Source organism: Leptonychotes weddellii, chromosome 13, assembly GCF_054177405.1.
Source record: "Leptonychotes weddellii isolate Sample4059 chromosome 13, ASM5417740v2, whole genome shotgun sequence".
NCBI classification, from domain to species: Eukaryota; Metazoa; Chordata; class Mammalia; order Carnivora; family Phocidae; genus Leptonychotes; species Leptonychotes weddellii.
The window spans coordinates 13,080,511-13,099,032 of NC_138381.1; the positions used below are offsets into that span (position 1 = coordinate 13,080,511).

General features: G+C 35.5%; 1 protein-coding gene across 10 annotated transcripts in view; it reads left to right on the forward strand.

Moving 5' to 3' along the window:
* PIGN (phosphatidylinositol glycan anchor biosynthesis class N) overlaps positions 1–18,522 on the forward strand; it is a 112,292-nt gene that overhangs the window by 68,883 nt on the left and 24,887 nt on the right. For 9 of the 10 annotated variants that reach the window (XM_081801083.1, XM_081801084.1, XM_081801082.1 and 6 more), the window contains 6 exons: positions 4,215–4,317; positions 10,212–10,314; positions 11,947–12,033; positions 14,725–14,780; positions 15,074–15,149; positions 17,568–17,641. In XM_081801083.1, coding sequence (XP_081657209.1) covers positions 4,215–4,317; positions 10,212–10,314; positions 11,947–12,033; positions 14,725–14,780; positions 15,074–15,149; positions 17,568–17,641 — 499 coding nt within the window. The remainder of the gene's footprint in view (positions 1–4,214; positions 4,318–10,211; positions 10,315–11,946; positions 12,034–14,724; positions 14,781–15,073; positions 15,150–17,567; positions 17,642–18,522) is intronic. The other variant, XM_081801090.1, reaches the window with a different exon arrangement.

The window sequence follows — 18,522 nt, forward strand, 5'->3', positions numbered from 1 at the left end:
TTTAAAGATTTTATTTATTTATTTGAGAGAGAGAGACTGAGAGAGAGAGAGCATGAGAGGGGGGAGGGTCGGGAGGGTCAGAGGGAGAAGCAGACTCCCTGCCGAGCAGGGAGCCCGATGCGGGACTCGATCCAGGGACTCCAGGATCATGACCTGAGCCGAAGGCAGTCGCTTAACCAACTGAGCCACCCAGGCGCCCTAATTTGTATTTTTCTTATTAATGAGTGAGTCAAACACCATTTCACATGCTTAAGGGCCATTTTTATATGTCTCTTGGGAATTATCTATTCATCTCTTTTCCCTCGTTTTCTATAGATTTTTTGGTCCTTTGCTTTCATTTTTAAAAGCTCTTTATAAATTAGGGATATTAGTCCTTTACCTATGATATATGTAATAAAAATTTTTCCCAGTTTGTCCCTTGTCTTTTGACTATGCTTATAATAAGTCTTTTGCCCTCTAAATGATTTTTATTTTTGTGTATTCAGTTTTTTTTTAATGCATCTGGCTTTTTAGTCACAGTTAGAAAGCCTTTCCTTGATACCTAGGTTATAGAGGAATTCACTCATATTTTGTTCTAGTACTTGCATACCTTTACATTTTACATTTCAATCCCTGATGTATTTAGAGTTAATTATTCTAAATATATGGTTTAAGGAAAGGATTTAATTTAATTTTTTTCCAAATGGCTATCCAGTATCATTAATAAAGACTTTATATGCCCCAGTGATTGGAGATAACACTTCTATCACACACTAGATACACTGGTCTATTTCTAGACTTTCTAAACTATTCCAATTATATGTCTATTCATGTGCCAGTAATATACTGTTTTAGTTACAGAGACTTCATAGTATATTTCAATAAAGTATGAACTTTAGGATCTACTTGCTCAAACTTCGCAAAAAGGCCACTGGAAATTTTATTGAAATCATATTAAATATGTAAATTAACTTAGGGAAAACTTATATTTTAATCATGAGTAATGTTGAAACATTCTAACCAAGAACAAGGGATGTCTTTCCACTTGCTCCAGCCTACTTTTTTGCCTTTAAGAGTAATCTTTATAGTTTTCTTCATACAGGCTTTACATATTTTTTAAGTATATTCCTAAGTATTTTATCTGCTTTGTTGCTATTGTAAATGGGCTTTTCTCACTCATTTTATCTACTAATTATTATTGAGTATAAGTTGCTACTGATTTTACATTCTATTTTTTTTACCGAATTCTTTCATTTCTTGAGTTAGGTTTATCATTGACTCTAGGATTTTCCAAGTATACTGTCATGCCATTTACAAATATAGATGTATATTTCCCCCCTTTTCTGTTCCTATTCCTTTAATTGTTTCCTTTAGTTCATTTGCATTGGCTGGTATCTCCAGAACAATGTTAAATAGGTGGAGATAGTGAACTTCCTTGATTTTTTTTTTTTTCCTTGACCTTAGTGGGAATGCCTCTGGAGTTTCCCCATTAAGGTAGATGCTGGCTTTAGGATTGAGCTATATGTACTTGTCACGTTAAAGAAAGTACTATATCCATAGTGGCTGCACCATTTTACATTTCCGCCAACAGTGCACAAGGCTTCCAATTCTTCTACATCCTTGTCAACTCTGGTTATTTTCTGTTTCTGTTTGTCTGTTTTATAATGGCCGTTCTGCCAGGTGTGAGGTGATATCTCATTGTGGTTTTCATTTGCATTTCTGTGATGATTAGTGATACTGAACATCTTTTCATGCACTTATTGGCCATTTGGATGTCTTCTTTGGAGTAATATCTGTCTAGTTCCTCTGTCCATTTTTTAATTGGATTTTTTTTGTTGTTAATGAGTTGTGTGAGTTCTTTATATATTTTGGATATTAACCTCTTATCTGATATATGGTTTGCAAATATTTTGTCTTATTCCACAGGTTGCCTTTTCATTTTGTTGTTTTGTTTCTTTTGACATGCAAAACTTTTTCATTTGATGTAGTCAATGTAGTTCATTTTTGCTTTTGTTGCTTGTGCTTTGGATGTCATATCAAAAAAAAGTATTGCTTAGAACAATGTTATCCTTAATGTTATCCCCATATTTTCTTCTAGGAGTTTTATGCTTGAGTCTTTAATCCATTTTGAATTCATTGTTGTGAGTGGTGTAAGATAGTGGTCCAATTTCATTTTTCTGCATGTGGTTATCTAGTTTTCTTAATACCATTTGTTGAAGTAACTATCCTTTCCCCACTGAGTGTTCTTGGCTGCCTTGCCAAATATTAATTTACTGTGTATGGGGGCTTATTTCTAGGCTGAGCATGTATTTTATTTTATTTTTTTAAAGATTATACTTAATTTATTTGAGAGAGAGAAAGAGAGCACAGAGGCAAAGGGAGAGGGAGAAGCAGACTTCCCACTGAGCAGGGAGCCCGATGTAGGGCTTGATCCCAGGACCCCAAGATCATGACCTGAGCCTAAGGCAGACACTAAACCAACTGAGCCACCCAGGTGCCCCTGAGCATACATTTTAAATAAGACATTTAGTCCTTGAGATTGAGAGAACTAGGTACTAGAGGATGCCTACCAAGTGCTGTAAGTCATGACTCATAAGTAGGTCAGCAGTAGCTCCAGAGATCTCTTCCAGGCACGAATTCACCATAGTCTAGTTCCAGTGAGTACTTTTTGCTAATGTGCTGTGATCTCCAAATGGATTATATGTTATGAAACTGGTTCTAACATATGTCATTCAGAATGGGGACTCTTATTTCCCCCTTTAGCACCTCATCAATTTTTTAGACAAAAGTAAAACAAGGATAGAAAATAGAGTTTTACAGAAGAGGTCTCATTTGAACTGGCTTTTATAATAAGAAATATTAAAATGTTACTTTTTTCTGTTAAAATACATATCAGGTGATGATCACAGTATTGGAACTACACATCTGAAAAATATCAGAAGCTATTTGTCTAGGGGACTGTCAATATAACTTTCAGAGACTTACATCTTGCAGTGAGTTGACTTTGAAGGATATTGTTTTTAAATTTAACTTATTTGTAGATATTGATTAGTAATAATAATAGCAGCTAACAGTTATTAAGCACCTACTATATCCCTCGCACTATGCTCAGGGCGCATATTACAGGCAAAGTTGTATTTAAGTCTCACAACAGCCTATTTATATCCTCTCTACCGGGCAGATAGGAATACTACTTAGATGGGTTAATAAACTTGCCCCATGGTTAAAAAGTTAATAATGAATCACCCAGGATTTTATCCCAAGTCATCTGTCTCCATACTCAGGAGCGTTTAACTCCATGAATGTTTCCTGCCTAACTAGGGTGATGAGGAACTTAGGCGTATTTCCTTCCCAAATAGAAATGGGCAGTTAATGTTTTGCTGCCCTTCTACTGAAGTACTTGCTTTCTTGTCCTGTGGGGAAGGATTACTAAATTACTCTTACTACAGCTCTCGTGTGGGGAAACCCTCTCCTGTTTTTCATGTTCTGAGTGAGGCGCTACCACTCTCGATGCGTACTTTGCAGCGGGAAAACTTGGGAGGAGAAGGACGTTAGGAAAAGTCAATTTCTGGGGAATAAGTTGTCTTTGAACTAAATGCTCAATTAAAAGAAAATCTGCTGAATCTTGAACAATATGTTGTATTATGGTTTTTATTATTTATATTAGCAAATAAATTATTCGTTTCTTTGTTAATGTTACAGTGAGCAAGGCTAAATAAAATTGAGAAAAATCTGAGCCAAAATGTGGCAAAATAATGAAATGTAATTTTAATTAAAAATGTGAAGTTTCATTGCTTCTCGGCCTTTTGGCTAAGATCAAGTGTAAAACTGTGAAGTGTCAGGGGCACCTTGGTGGCTCTTTCAGTTAGGCCCCTGACTCCTGATTTCTGCTCAGATCGTGATCTTGGGGTTATGAGATCAAGCCCCATGTTGTAGGGCTCCACCCTTAACGGGGAGTCTGCTTGTCCCTCTCCCTCCCCCTCTGCCCCTCCCCACCCGCTCTCGCGCGCTCCCTCTCTCTCTCTCTCTCTCTCTCTCTCAAATAAATAAGTAAATAAAATCTTTTTTTAAAAATGTGAAGTTTCAAATTTCTTACAAAAATGATTAGGACAGTATAGCCCATTTGAGAGGTCACAGAAACAATAAATTCTATAAATGATACTAGAATCAGTGCTTCTGAACTCATATACGTTGTGTTTGTCATACTGACACTGCCCTGCTTTGTTTTATTGCAGCCTCTTCCTTCGTCCTACCACTACTGAGTCCTACAAGTCTCTTTGAGCGGTTGTTTAGCATACTTCTTTCCTCGATGTCAGCCTACCTACTGCTAAGCACAGGGTATAAATTGTTTTTAAAATTTAATTTTTAGTAGCAAGTTTTAAATGATCTTGACATTTATCTTTGAATATTTTACCTCTGGAAATGAAAAATGTGTATATCTTGAGGAATAAATTATAAATATTTTCTACTCCATAAGAACTATATATGACTTGATCTTAAATCTTCTGTTTTCTTTTTCCTATTTTTATAGTATTGTCTGTTGTCTTTGTCTTTCTGTTTATTTCCTGAAGTTGCTAAAATGTCATTTCACTACAATGTTAGAAAGTTCTGATTGATTATGGAGGAATTTGAAGTCTTCTCAAATAATGACTTAGAAGAACTGTAGCATTGTTCCATTCCTTTCATGCACTTCAAATTATGCCTTGATTTGTTCATTCTTATTTGAATATATTTTCTTTTTATTTTTACTCTTACATATATCATAGTCCAAATATTCCTTTTGATTCAGAAACTTTCAGAATATTTTCCCAGAAGTTAAAGAATCCATTTTTATTTAAGATTTAAATTTTCTTACAAAACAAAAACTAGTAGATTGATTTGGGTTGGATCCTAAAATGTTCTCTAGAAGTCCATGAAGCAGTGATACAATCTCCCCATCTGCTTTGAAGAAAAGGATTCTTCACTTGCTTTTGAAATTTATTTTATCCTTACTTAAATGCTGATGAGGGTGAGAAATGTGTGCATTATAACAACATTTTATAGAACAGACAAATCAAATTACCACCGCTCATAGATAGCTCAAAATTTGGCCCAAATAGAAGATCTTAATCCCAACGAGACTAAACCTCAGATTCACCATTGTGCTGTCAACAGATTATTCCCAGTTTAAATGATTTTGTAAAGCCATTTTGGGTCCAAGACTTAGGTTCATTTTTTGGGAAACTTAGTTGTCCTAATTCAGAATTAGAGGGATGTTCTAAAAAATCTCTTCATAATAGGCCCTAACATCCTAAGTGACCTAGGCCCCAGGAGTTCTTGTAGTCCTCAGATAAGAGATGATCCAGTGTGGGGTACGAAACCTCCTCTTATCAAAGCTCCCCACACCTCCTGCCTTCTTTTCTCCCTGCATAAACAGATCTGAAGCACAGATGTGAAGAAGTAATATAAGCAATAGGGAAATCTTCACCAGTTACCTAATAAGATTTTAAGAGGGGCTTGCTTAGAGACTTAGAACTTTGAACTTTCAAATAAAACTTGAAGTCTATCAGCATATTCTTACTCAAGACTGATAAACGTAATGAGACTTTAAAACCGTTCACTCTTGGGGCACCTGGGTGGCTCAGTCAGTTAAGTGTCTAACTCTTAATCTCCGCCCCCGTCTTGATCTCAAGGTTGTGAGTTCAAGCCCTGTGTTGGGCTTTGTGAAGCCTACTTAAAAACAAAAACAAAACTGTTCACTCTTTTCCCCTTTATTGGTGAAATTTCAGGATAAATAATTTAGTTTCAATCCGAATCCATCAAACTATATATGAATTAGTTTTTAGTCTAGATGAGAAGGCAAAATATAAAATAATTTCTATTCTAACTCACCGCTTTGGGGTGACACGCAAGTTTCATTAAGAGATCTTACCCAGAGGTTGCCTTAAGAAAGTATGTATTTGAGAAGGTCCAGAAATATGTGCCAACTTCTACACAGTCAGTTAATAATCAATAAGCCCTTTTCTTTTTTGAGCCTTCACATTCTAAAGCAATAAACAAATTTAAAGGAATGTGTAGAAGATTTAAGAAATACAAATCTAGAAATAGATCTGGTTTACTGGATTAGAAAGAAAGGAAGGAAGGAAAGAAGAAAGGATGATTAAAGTTGAATTTTGAGTGAAAAAATATTTCAGAATGTATAATGAGGTTAATCATGTAACTTACATTGGGGATAAATATGATAGTATTTTAAATCATCAATTTCAGAGTCATAAAGAGACCAAAGCATATTACCATAAGCACATTTAATTTATTTTAAGAAAATCTGAAAAGCAAAAATTCATGTGTAAAAACAGAACAGTAATAATGAGTATAACCTTATTAATGAATGTATTAAGAAATATATTGTCCAACATCAGAAAGTATATTTACCTTTGCAGAAATATGCAACAGAGATAGCCTAAAACAGCACAGTCTAACATTTTCAATTAGCACAGTTTTCAATTTCAAATCAGTTTTGCAAAATTTATAGTCCACCTGATTGTTCTACATCACAATTTTGGACAATCTGGAGGATTCTTTATGTAAATTAGTGAATAAGTGAATAAATAAAAGATATTTAAAAGAAATGCATTTTTATTATTTTACAGAAATACAGTAATAGTAATCCTAAATTCTAACAATGTATCCTTGATTTAATGAATAAAGAAGATTCATTTTAATCAGCATTTCATTATTTTTATGCAAATGGAAGCTATTGAAATGCTTGAAAATAGTTCTCTTAAGTTTGTTAAACATTTCTCGCCAAAACTGTATTTATATTATCCCTTTGCTTAACAAACTACAATACAAAGCTAAATGCCTTTTTCCCCCTGTTGAATTTGCACGGAGACCAAAGTAGGAGATCCTAATTCTGTAAGGTTCTACTATGTACACTGTGAGCCTGTGATGACATTTTATTGGTATTTCAGTTTATTAATTCAGATATGCAGACTTTATACAAGATATTGATTGTCTAAAGAAATAAAGTCCCATAGGAAGATTGTCTTTATCAGATTTATTAATCTACATTTTACAAATGAAAGTGATTATAGTTTATAGTTTCTGAAAGGAAATAAATCTGTAGCACTATTCGTGGAAGTATGAAATTTATGTTTTCATATATTAGGAAAGAATACTTTCATATATAACTGCAAATATTTTTAAAAATCATGGTCTTCTTTTGCTTAGAGTATACACCTTCTTGATTCAATTAATCAACAGTTGTTTTTTCTTTCCCATCTCCGATACAACAGACAAACAGGCAGAACAATTAGCTTACCCCAGGTGTATAATAGAGTTGTAAGCTGCTATAAAATAAGGACTTGATTTTACAGTGTTAGGCAATTACAGAATGCAACAGTTAAGTTATTGTTACTTAATTAGGTTGGGAATTGTAAGATATAAAGAATGGCTAGAGAAAGAATTTGCGTAGGGGAGCTGAATTGGTGCTGTTGATATCGAGGACTCCTGTGGAAGTTGAACTAAATTTTATTTTATTTTTTTTAAAGATTTTATTTATTTATTTGAGAGAGAGAGAATGAGAGAGAGCACATGAGAGTGGGGAGGGTCAGAGGGAGAAGCAGACTCCCTGCTGAGCAGGGAGCCCGATGCCGGACTCGATCCCGGGACTCCAGGATCATGACCTGAGCCGAAGGCAGTCGCTTAACCAACTGAGCCACCCAGGCGCCCCTGAACTAAATTTTAAACACTAGCTAGGATACAGGCATTCTAAGTCAGTATTTGTTTTTCAATTATTTTTTTTAAATCATTGTAAAAGTGGTATTGATCACATTTTGGAAAGTATGGATAAGGGGGAAATCATCTATTTACCCTACCCCTCCTGCTGATACTCTGATATATTTCTTCCAGTCTTACCTCTGTATTTGTCTTTTTAACATAGTATTAATCATAGTCCATGTACTATTTCATCTTCTTTTTCTACCTAATATTATTTTAAGAATTATTTATTTGAGAGAGTGAGTGGGGGTGGGGCAGAGGGAGAGGGAGAGAGAATCACAAGCAGACTCCACACTGAGCACAGAGCCCTACGTCACAACCCTGAGATCACGACCTGAGTCACAATCAAGAGTCTGATGCTTCACCAACTATGCCACCCATATGCCCCATACCTAATATTATTTTAGAAGCATTGTCCCAGATGGCTCATAGGCTTCCTAACCGTCACTTTAATAGATACTTAATATTCTGTGGTGTGGAGGAACCTTAATTTATTTAGCCATTCCTCTATTTTTGATCATTTTATTTATGTCCATTTCTTATTACAATACTCTGAGTTATGTTTTTGTGCACAAGCTTTCTATATAGTTTCTATTACTTCCTTTGTTCATTTCTCACATGTACTATAGCTGAGCCATACAGTATGAATTTATTTTTTATTTATTTTTTTTTACTTTTGTCTTCAGAACAGTGCCAATTTATAATATCACCAGCAACTGCTGAGGGGTCCTATCCTTCACAGTATTTGGTATTTTCATTTTTAAATAAGAACATCAATGGCTATTTTAATAGGTCAAAAATGGTACAGCTTTGTGTAAATTTTCTATGCCTGTTTTACTAATGATATTTTCTCATGTATATATTGTCTGTTCATATACTTGGGCATTCTGCATCTTCTATACCGAGTGATTTGTGTATGCTGTCTTAAAGCCAAACACTTCCTTCTGCCCGGTCTTCAGTTTTTATTTTTATGGTCAGTGATGGAATTTAAAGCATTTTGCTTCTTTTGTCTTCTCATGTTTAGGAAGTAGCACCAAATGGAATAGAGTTCAATAGGTGAAAAAGTTGAGAGAAATAACGTTTTTTGTTTTGGTGTGGTTAGTTTGATTTTGTTTTGTAACTTCCACTTAAGTAACTCACTCAGCAAATACTTCTGTTAGCTGGGCCTGCAGTGATGACAAGACTGACAACAGTCAGAGCTTTTCCAAACTAGCGGGAAAGGTGTGTCATGTGATTAAAGGTGTGAACATGTGATTAAAATGGTGGGAGAAGAACTATCATGGAGTATTTGAGGGATTACCCAGGTGGCACATGTATCCCTAAGTAGGCCAGAGGGGGATTAGAAAAGACTTCTGTCACTGTCTATCTCATGAACATTTCTCCTTTGTCCACATTATATATGCCCGCATTATACTAGCCTAGAGATGTACCATACATTATTTAATCACTCCCTAGCTTGTTTCCTGTCTTTGTTTTTGTTTTTTCCCTCCTGTAAACAGTATTACAACAAACATCTTCATAGGAGAATTCTAGTGCCCATAGTGAATTATTTTCTCAGGGTAAATTCCTAGAAGTGACATCATTGGATTATGGTATATGAATATTTTTGAGATTCTTTTTTTTTTTTATTTAAGATTTTATTTATTTGACAGAGAGAGTGAGAGAGTACAAGTGGGGGAACAGTAGAGGGAGAGGGAGAAGCAGCCTCCCCGCCAAGCAGGGAGCCCGATGTAGGGCTCAATCCCAGGACCCTAGGATTATGACCTGAGCCGAAGGCAGACGCTTAACCATCTGAGCCACCCAGGCGCCCCTGTTTTTGAGATTCTTGATGCAGAGTGTTGGATTGCCTTCCAGAAATTGTTTATTCCTATATAGAGAGTATGAGGGTTAGTTTTCATTATACTCTTGTTGACATTATTTTTTTTAACTGGATAAATGTGGTAAGTGAATGTGGTATCATCTTATTATTTTAGTTTCCATATCAATTATCAGTAAGGTCAAATGTATTTTCATGTGTTTATTGGCTCTCTCTTTTTTTTTTCTTTCTGAGAGATTTATTGCACCCATTTTTTTTTAAATTTGGAACATTGGTCTTGCTCTTCTATATATATTAATGATTTTAACTCATGCATTGTCTTTTTACCTTCATCTTAACATTTTCTTTCCTTTTTTGTGTATTTGTCATTTACCCTATGAATGATTTCTAAATATCTCTACTATTTTAAAATTAAAATGATCTCAAGATTTAGTAAATTTCAAAAAAGATGGTGTTGGAGTTGATATTTAAATGTTCCTTTCCTTTCCCACCTTCTTCTTCTGGAAAGCCTAGAAAATTTAAATTTTGTGATATTGTGACTTTGAAGTATTATCAAGGTTGTTTTAATTTTGCATAAATTTGCATTTTTACTTGTTTAATGTTTTTTTCTTTTCTTTTCTACCCTCCCACTTCCACCCCAAATCCCTTTGCCCCTTAGGTATGAAGCTCTCTTTCCGTTAGTATTGTCATGCTTAATGTTTGTCTGGATACAGGTGGAACAAGAAACCCTTCAGCAACTCAGTGTTTCCTATAAACAGAAGGTAGCTTGTCAAAATCATTGTTGTGTTTATTTGAGAATATTAAAATATTCCCTGTTCTGTTAAGGAAGTTGCAGTGTTATTTTATCAAAAACTATGCACCATTTAAGGCAGTCATAATTTAGTTAATGATTAATCAAGTTAAACAGTTTGTAAGAAAATTGTTCATTTACAACAGAAAAGCATGATTTTATTCTTTAATAGGCATTAAATAGGTTGGGTTTTTCTTAGAGATTATTTGAGAATCACTGATGTACAAAAACATCAATGTAGATGAAGGAGTGGAGGAGAAAGAATGCTTTTTATCTTATTTTCCTCTGTTTTCATATCTAATTTTTCTTTCCCTCAATTTATTGTATTCACAAGAATATTTATGTTGTCACAAATCAGTTCATGAATTCGATCGTAAGGTGACATTTGTGTTTGCAGTGTGGTTTTTCTCTTTCTAGTGGTCCTACTCCGAATTGCTTATTCTGCCACCCTAGTGATTGTGGCTTCAGTCCAAATCTTAGGCTGTTTATTCAACACAGTACACTTTGAATTGGCTAAAACCCAGCTAAATTTTAAGGACACATTTACCATGCTGAGCTATAGAGTTAAACTGATGTCTCTTGCCTTTATTTTAGAACTGAAGGTAATTATAAACCATTGGTGATAGAATATTTACAGTTTTACTGAGGTCAGATAAAATGAATATTGCAGAAAAACACCTTCATAGTTGATCCATTGAGCCATCCATAACTGGTTCCAGTTGAGCTTACAGAGTAATTGATAATTTAGAATAATTAATTTCAATAATGAGGAAACTTCATTGAAGTATATTAAATAATTACTGGTTTTTAACATTCAGCCCTGACATATTAAAACAGTACATGAAAACAGTTTTGTTCAGATTCTAGTAAATGGTCAGACTGTCCTTAATAGTAAATATTAAATATTTTCATATTAAATCTAAAAATGAGATTCATTGTGTCATTTTTTAAATTCTGTTTTTTAACGGAAAACAGATATTTCTTCTTATAGAAAGGAGTATTAAAGCATCCAAAGAACTTAGTGGAAAATTACATGGATAGTGGAGGAGGGAAAAGTTTCCCTTTAAACTCACCCATGAGTTTTTCTGTTTTGGGGAGAGGGGGATTAAGCAAAAGTGCATCCTTCTTGTTGAAATTGAGTGACTTTCTATTTTACCAAAAATAGGAATATTTTGCATTTGTATATAGAGAAAATAATTTCTAATTAACAGAAGAACAAAGAAACAGAAATATTTGATTTTATCATGCTTTTTTAATATGATAGGGTTCTAGAATATCAGGACACTGAGAAACCAGGACATAGAAAAGGGAAGAGTTATATAGGGATTTAAGAGTGAAGCATTTATATAAGATAAGGAAAAGCCTGATTCTCCCTTTTATTCAGCAATACTACGGCTCTGTTCAGTATGTTACTAGCAATGTATTCTACCTTTTGGCAGATTGTATTAAGATGTAATTAAACTATAGGAACAGCTTTATTGTTAGTTAATTTTGTCAGTGCAGGATAACTTTCTAGCTATTGTACCAGACTGGAAGTTTGCCCTTGAGGGTAGAAGTAAGTGAACTGTTCTTGTGTGCTCATGTATTTCTTATTGTCTCACAGGTCACCAGTCTCCAGTTCACCTACAATCCTGATATAACCCAGTTTCGACAGATTTATCTGGATGATGTCCGGAGGGCCTTTTTCCTTGTATCCTTTTTTTGGACTTTTAAGGTGCTGCAACCTCCCATTTAGTGGAGTAAGGAGGTACTTCCCTTGCGTGAATAGTGACCACTTGGAGGCCATTTAACCTCCTCTTAACTATAATTTTCTCATACAGTCCATATTTTTAAAAAATGTCGAAACTGTAGATAAGCATGCAGAATGATATAACAAGCAAATGTATATGTGTGTATTCCCACCATCCAAGAGATCAACAATTACTATTTTGTCACACGTGTCACACATTTTTAAAAAATTAAAACATTACCGCCAAAGCTAAAGTTTTCTTTCAATTCCCAACTCCACTCTAATTTCCCTCATCCAGAAGAAACCACTATGCTGAGTTTGGTTTGTACTTTCTTTGTGTATTTTAAACTGTACTCATGTTCTATAACATCTACCTCACAAGGTTTTTGAATCACATCAGAGGCAACATTGTGTGAAAGTTGTTAGTGTTAGAAGTTTGAAAAACAATATGGCAGAATAAAGTCTCATTTGGGAAGGCAGGCTGACCGGCTTCAAGAAATTTGTAGGGAGGTATTTCCTTTGAACTCACTGTGGTGCTGTCCTTCTCTACCTCTTGATTCTGTCCTCGGTTTTGCTCTCTCTGTCTTTGCAGGCTCCTTCCATCACCCTCTATTAATCAACACTTCTTCCCTTGAACCCTGCGTCCCCCTAAAGTATGATTTCATCTTGTCTTTTCCTGTTTACAACCGAGCTCCTTAAAAGAAAAATCTGTCGTTGCTGCTACCATTTCCTCCCCACTTAGATACTGGATCTTTAAGCCTTGAGCAGTGCCTGGGACACAGTAGCTCCGTGAGTATCTGTCAGATGTCCCTGCCAGGGCTGTGCCGTCGTCAGTGGTCTGCAGGGGCTCCCTGACTGCACAGTCCAAGCTTCACTTTTACTTGACCACTATAACATTCAGCTCTGTTGACTTCTGTTGCTTTTCCCTTTCCCTCCAGGACGTGATCCAGGTTCTCTTCTTAGCTTTATATCCTCTCTATTCTCCTTCACTAAAACATATTCTTTCTTTGTCTGATCTTGAATGATGTTCTTCTCCAAGCTCTACCCTTAACCTTCTCCTCTTACACTGCCTGGATACTGTCACCCTCTCCTATAGCTTTGACTGATACCTCCGTGCAGACAACTCTGAGATTTACTTCTCCAGCCTTGACCTCTCTTGACCTCACAAGCCATATGTCCAATATTCTGCTGTGCATCACCAAATATATGTCCCAAACTGACTAACAACAGCCCACCCCTCTCCAAAGTCTCTCTCTGGCAAGCCTTATCTCATTGAATGGCATCACCATATTCCCAGTCACCCAGGCCATCAAACTTGTCATATTTAACTACTTCTTGTCCAGTTCTGAAGTCCCACTGTCTCCCCCCACTTCTCCGTCTCTGCTCCCAGTGCATCAGTTCAGACCTTCCTTGCCCCTGACATGAACTACTGAAATAGCTTCCCAATTGTATTTCCTGCCTATAATTATTTGTCTCCCTGATTTGAATATCTCACTGTCACTGGTATTTCTTGTTTATATCACTCACCTAAAATGTTTGCTGGCTTTTCATTGTCTCCACAGTAAAGTTCAAGGCTTTTTATTAATATGCCACCAGTCTATGTTCCTGCCTTATCTTTCACTGTATCCTTCAATAAACCCTAAGCTTCTATCACACCTCTTAATGTTTCTTGACTATGTCTTTTATTTTCCCTCTGTTTACCTTAAAATGCCTCTTGTATACTTCTATATATCATCATAATCTTAGTTAACATGGGAGCACTTTGAGACTATTTTATTCATATTTATGTTCTTAGGGTCTAGCTCTGCCTCTGACATATACTAGACAATAAATGTTGGTTAATTGATTGGTTGAATGAATAGATCCATGAGTACATTTGAGGTTCAAGTCACCAATTCAAATGCCACTTTTTCACTGAAAGTTGTCATAATTCATACATCCTCTTTAGTGTTTCTTTACCACTTTTGTGTATGTGTCTATAATAATAAAATAGCTAACATTTATTGAGTCCTTTCAATGGGCCAGACAGTATTTTCCTAGTGCTTTCCTAGCAGTTAGTTCTTAGACACCAGTAGGATTAATATTTACCTTTTATTACTGCACTAAAACAAATGTAAGCTTAAGAAGTGTCAAAAAGATATCTAACATTTTATCGTGACTCATTCTCTGTTGAATTATTGTAGAAGATGGTCTCTATTTCTATCTGAGCCTTCCACAGAACCTGGCACATTTCACATGTAGTGGGGCACACAGCAAGTATATAATGAACTGAAAATAATATTTCTCCTGAGAATATCTATGTGATGCACTAGGTCCCTGTTCTTGTGAAAAAATCACCAGTGGCCAACTACAGATACAATACTCTGACTTGCTTCTGCTAGAGAAGAGGAAAACGCCCTCCCAAAGATACTAGTGACAAGTGAGGATAAACTCCCACGCCTCCGGTTCTTAGCACATTGCCTCTTCAGTCTGGTTCTTTCAAAATGCATCCACAAGGAGATATAATGGAACATTCACTTACAACAATTTATGGCCAAATGTACAGGTTAAAAATCAAGTTACCTTCATGGTAGAAAAGGCATATCTTTTCTAAATGAAGGAGAAATTTGTATGAATTCTGACTTGTTTTGGCATTTCCTTAACTCTGTTTAGGTTTTCTTCTTAGTGACAGCATTTTTTGGAACTGGGAACATAGCTTCTGTTAACAGGTAATTTTAAACGAAAACAGCATATTTATAATAAAAGATAATACAAGTTAGGATTTCCTTCTGTACTGTGCATTTTATACTGAAGCATACATTTTGGAGATTGGTATGTATTGGCACATACAGATCTACCTCATTCATTTTAGTGGCTTCCTAATGTTCTTGATACAGTGTATGCTTGTGTTTTAGTAAGAGTAATTTTCAGAAAGTTATTTTAAACATCCTTTTTAGTAGAACATTCTTTTAAAGTTACAATGTGAATTCTAAAATCTTTTTTCTTTCTGTTGGTTCCTTAGCTTTGATCTTGCCTCTGTCTATTGCTTTCTGACCGTGTTTAGTCCTTTTATGATGGGAGCCCTGATGATGTGGAAGGTTAGTTTTCTTATTTTCTTATTTCTTAAGATACTTGTTAAGATTACAATTCATTGTGACATTAAGATTATGTAACATTACATGACTTTAAGACTATAAAGTCATTCGGGCGCCTGGGTGGCTCAGTCGGTTAAGCAACTGCCTTCGGCTCAGGTCATGATCCCGGGGTCCTGGGATCGAGTCCCGCAGGGGAGCCCACTTCTCCCTCTCCCACTCCCCCTGCTTGTGTTCCCTCTCTCGCTGTGTCTCTCTCTGTCAAAGAAATAAATAAAAAACCTTTAAAAAAAAAAAAAAGACTATAAAGTCATTCTGACAGAACGAAATAGCACGGAAAGAAGATACCTTCACAGATGATGCTGAATGGGAGGTGGGACCCTTTAGCTTTTACTCCAAAATACAGTTAACCTTTTTGCTTTATCCTTAAGCCCATTTAAATTCCACAGAGTACAGATTCTGTGTAAGTCCTGGGAAGTCCTATCACAGATGATGAAAGCCTGTGGGGAAGGGCAGTGCAGATCAGAACTGCAGTGCTCCCAAAGATTCTATATGCTCCCCACGAGACTGCCCTCATGTTATAATCTTTTCTCATAATCCATGTACCTAGAATGGATTGATTCACTCCACAAATCCGTCATTGAGTGCTTACATTCAGTAATGCAGCAGGCACCAGCTGGGTGCTGACGATACCAAGATAATGGCAAATTCCTCAGCTTTGGAGGTTTAGACTCCTATGGAATGTGATTCACGTTCTTTCCTTCTTAAGGGTCATTATGCCTGTCTTACTCCCTCTACCGCAGTGCCTGGCACATTTTATGTAGTTAGTATATATCTGCCTAAAATCTAATTACCTTCCATTCAGTTCACCTAAGTACTAATTGTTAAAAAGTATGTGTCTCTTAATTGGATTAATATCCTTTTTTTGGGCGCCTGGGTGGCTCAGATGGTTAAGCGTCTGCCTTCAGCTCAGGTCATGATCCCAGGGTCCTGGGATCGAGTCCCGCATCGGGCTCTCTGCTCCTTGGGAGCCTGCTTCTCCCTCTGCCTCTCTCTCTCTTTGTCTCTCATGAATAAATAAATAAAAAATCTTTAAAAAAAAAAAATGTCCTTTTTTTGTTACTGCATTAATACAAATGTAATCTTAAGAAATGTTAAAAAGATATTTTTCTCATGTTACAATTTCTGTTGAGTTATTTTGTTATGTTTATTTTTTCTTTTCTTTTTATTTTTTTTTTACTTATTGAGTTATTTTAAAACATGCATTATTTCTTTAACTTTCTTTTACATTTTTTTTTTTTAATTTTTTATTTATTTGACAGAGAGAGACACAGCGAGAGAGGGAACACAAGCAGGGGGAGTGGGAAAGGGAGAAGCAGGCTTCCCGCGGAGCAGGGAGCCCGATGCAGGGCTCGATCCCAGGATCCTGGGATCATGACCTGAGCCGAAGGCAAACGCTTAACGACTGAGCCACCCAGGCGCCCCTCTTTTACATTTTTTAATGATAGTTGCTCTTAGTCTATAAGAGACCATTGGCCTTTCATTAAAAATAAGAAAAAAGCAGAGAAAAACAAAAGTTTAAATTAGAATACTAGATTTACTCTCCAGTCTCATTCAGAGCTTTACTGACATAATGCACTCAATGGCTTTTTTTGTCTAATGTGGCCAGAAGTGAAGGTTCTCCCAAACTGTTTTAGTCATATGTCCTTCACTTGAAGGAATCTTACACTGTCCTGAACATCATTTCTTTTCCGTATTTTCTTTCTTTCTTTTTTATTATACATCAAGTATATATATATATACATATATATATATTGAATCGGTTATTAGAAAGCAGTATCTCAAAATATTAACAGTATTAGCTCTGGGTTATGGGTTTTCAACCAGTATAAATTATAATATACCTTTCTCAAATTTTTTATAAATATTTTACAGTGAATATGAATTGTATAATCAGAAATAAAGTTGTATTAAGATAAATGCGTGAAAAGATCATGTTTATAGAGTTATAGTATCGAATGACCAGATGGATTCAGAAATCTGTGAATCAAATTATCAGGCTCTATGATTTATTTGGATTTGGGCATTTTGTGCCTCTCATACTCTCTTGGAATCATTTGAACATGGTCATTAATTATTATAATGAGTTAGATAGAACAAAAATTTGTATTAGGTTTTATTTGGAATAAGCATTGATATATATCTTTTTATACTACATACACTGTTGATGTAGATTTTTAAATCCATTTCATCAGTATTCTATGTCATTGATGTCATGGTTTTATTTCAGAGTTTGCTCTTCACTAATAGAGATCAAATTTATTTGAGAAGTTGAAATATTGCTATAAGCAGAAATAGCATTTATTTTTAAGTTTTTCAAATGTTTCAGCTACCCATGGCATGGTTTGTTGTCCTTTTAAACAGATTTTAATCCCCTTTGTTCTCGTGATGTGTGCTTTTGAAGCGGTTCAGTTAACTACCCAGTTATCATCAAAAAGGTAAGGTGAATGTTTAAGAAGCACTGGACTTGCCCATGTCTCTCCGGCAGTGAGAGTAGATATGTGATTGCTACGATGCTGTAGCAGAAGTTGTTTATTATAAAAATGAGAAAAAAATGTTGTACCCTTAGAGCCAGAGTTCAGCCATCATTAGAGGGAATTAGTTGATTATCAGAGCCTCTCGCAGACAAATATGCTTTCTCAACAGTAAAATGTTATTAGAATATTATTCAAGCCAGTGAAGAGCTTCCCTAGAAAACAGTAAAACATAAATGTTAAATTATAGTTAATGATTTGTTTATTGTAGACATAACTGTGCTTACAAAACAGGAGGGATATCATTCTGTTTTGGGTTATTTCTTAAAATATGTATGAGACAAATGTGTTAACATTATTTCATTTTACATGGCTTTAAATTAACTGTTCTACATGTCAGTAATTTACATACCTTCTCAGTCTTATTTTCTACATATTTGACAAGTGGAATGGGAATTATTCTTTCTAAGTTTTGAGGAATTTCTGGAGCAGTCAGTCTTAAGCAATCAAGACTCTGAAAGAGAAGCTAGCAACTAAACTATTTGCTTTTTTGAACTAATAAAATTGCCTCATCAGCACAGAACTGATCAGCGTCTCTGAAAGACACTTGAGATAAATACGAAGCTTCTTAGCAGTTCTGTTATTCTTTTTTTTTTTTTTTTTAAGATTTTATTTATTTATTTGAGACAGAGAGAATGAGATACAGAGAGCATGAGAGGGAGGAGGGTCAGAGGGAGAAGCAGACTCCCTGCCGAGCAGGGAGCCCGATGCGGGACTCGATCCAGGGACTCCAGGATCATGACCTGAGCCGAAGGCAGTCGCTTAACCAACTGAGCCACCCAGGC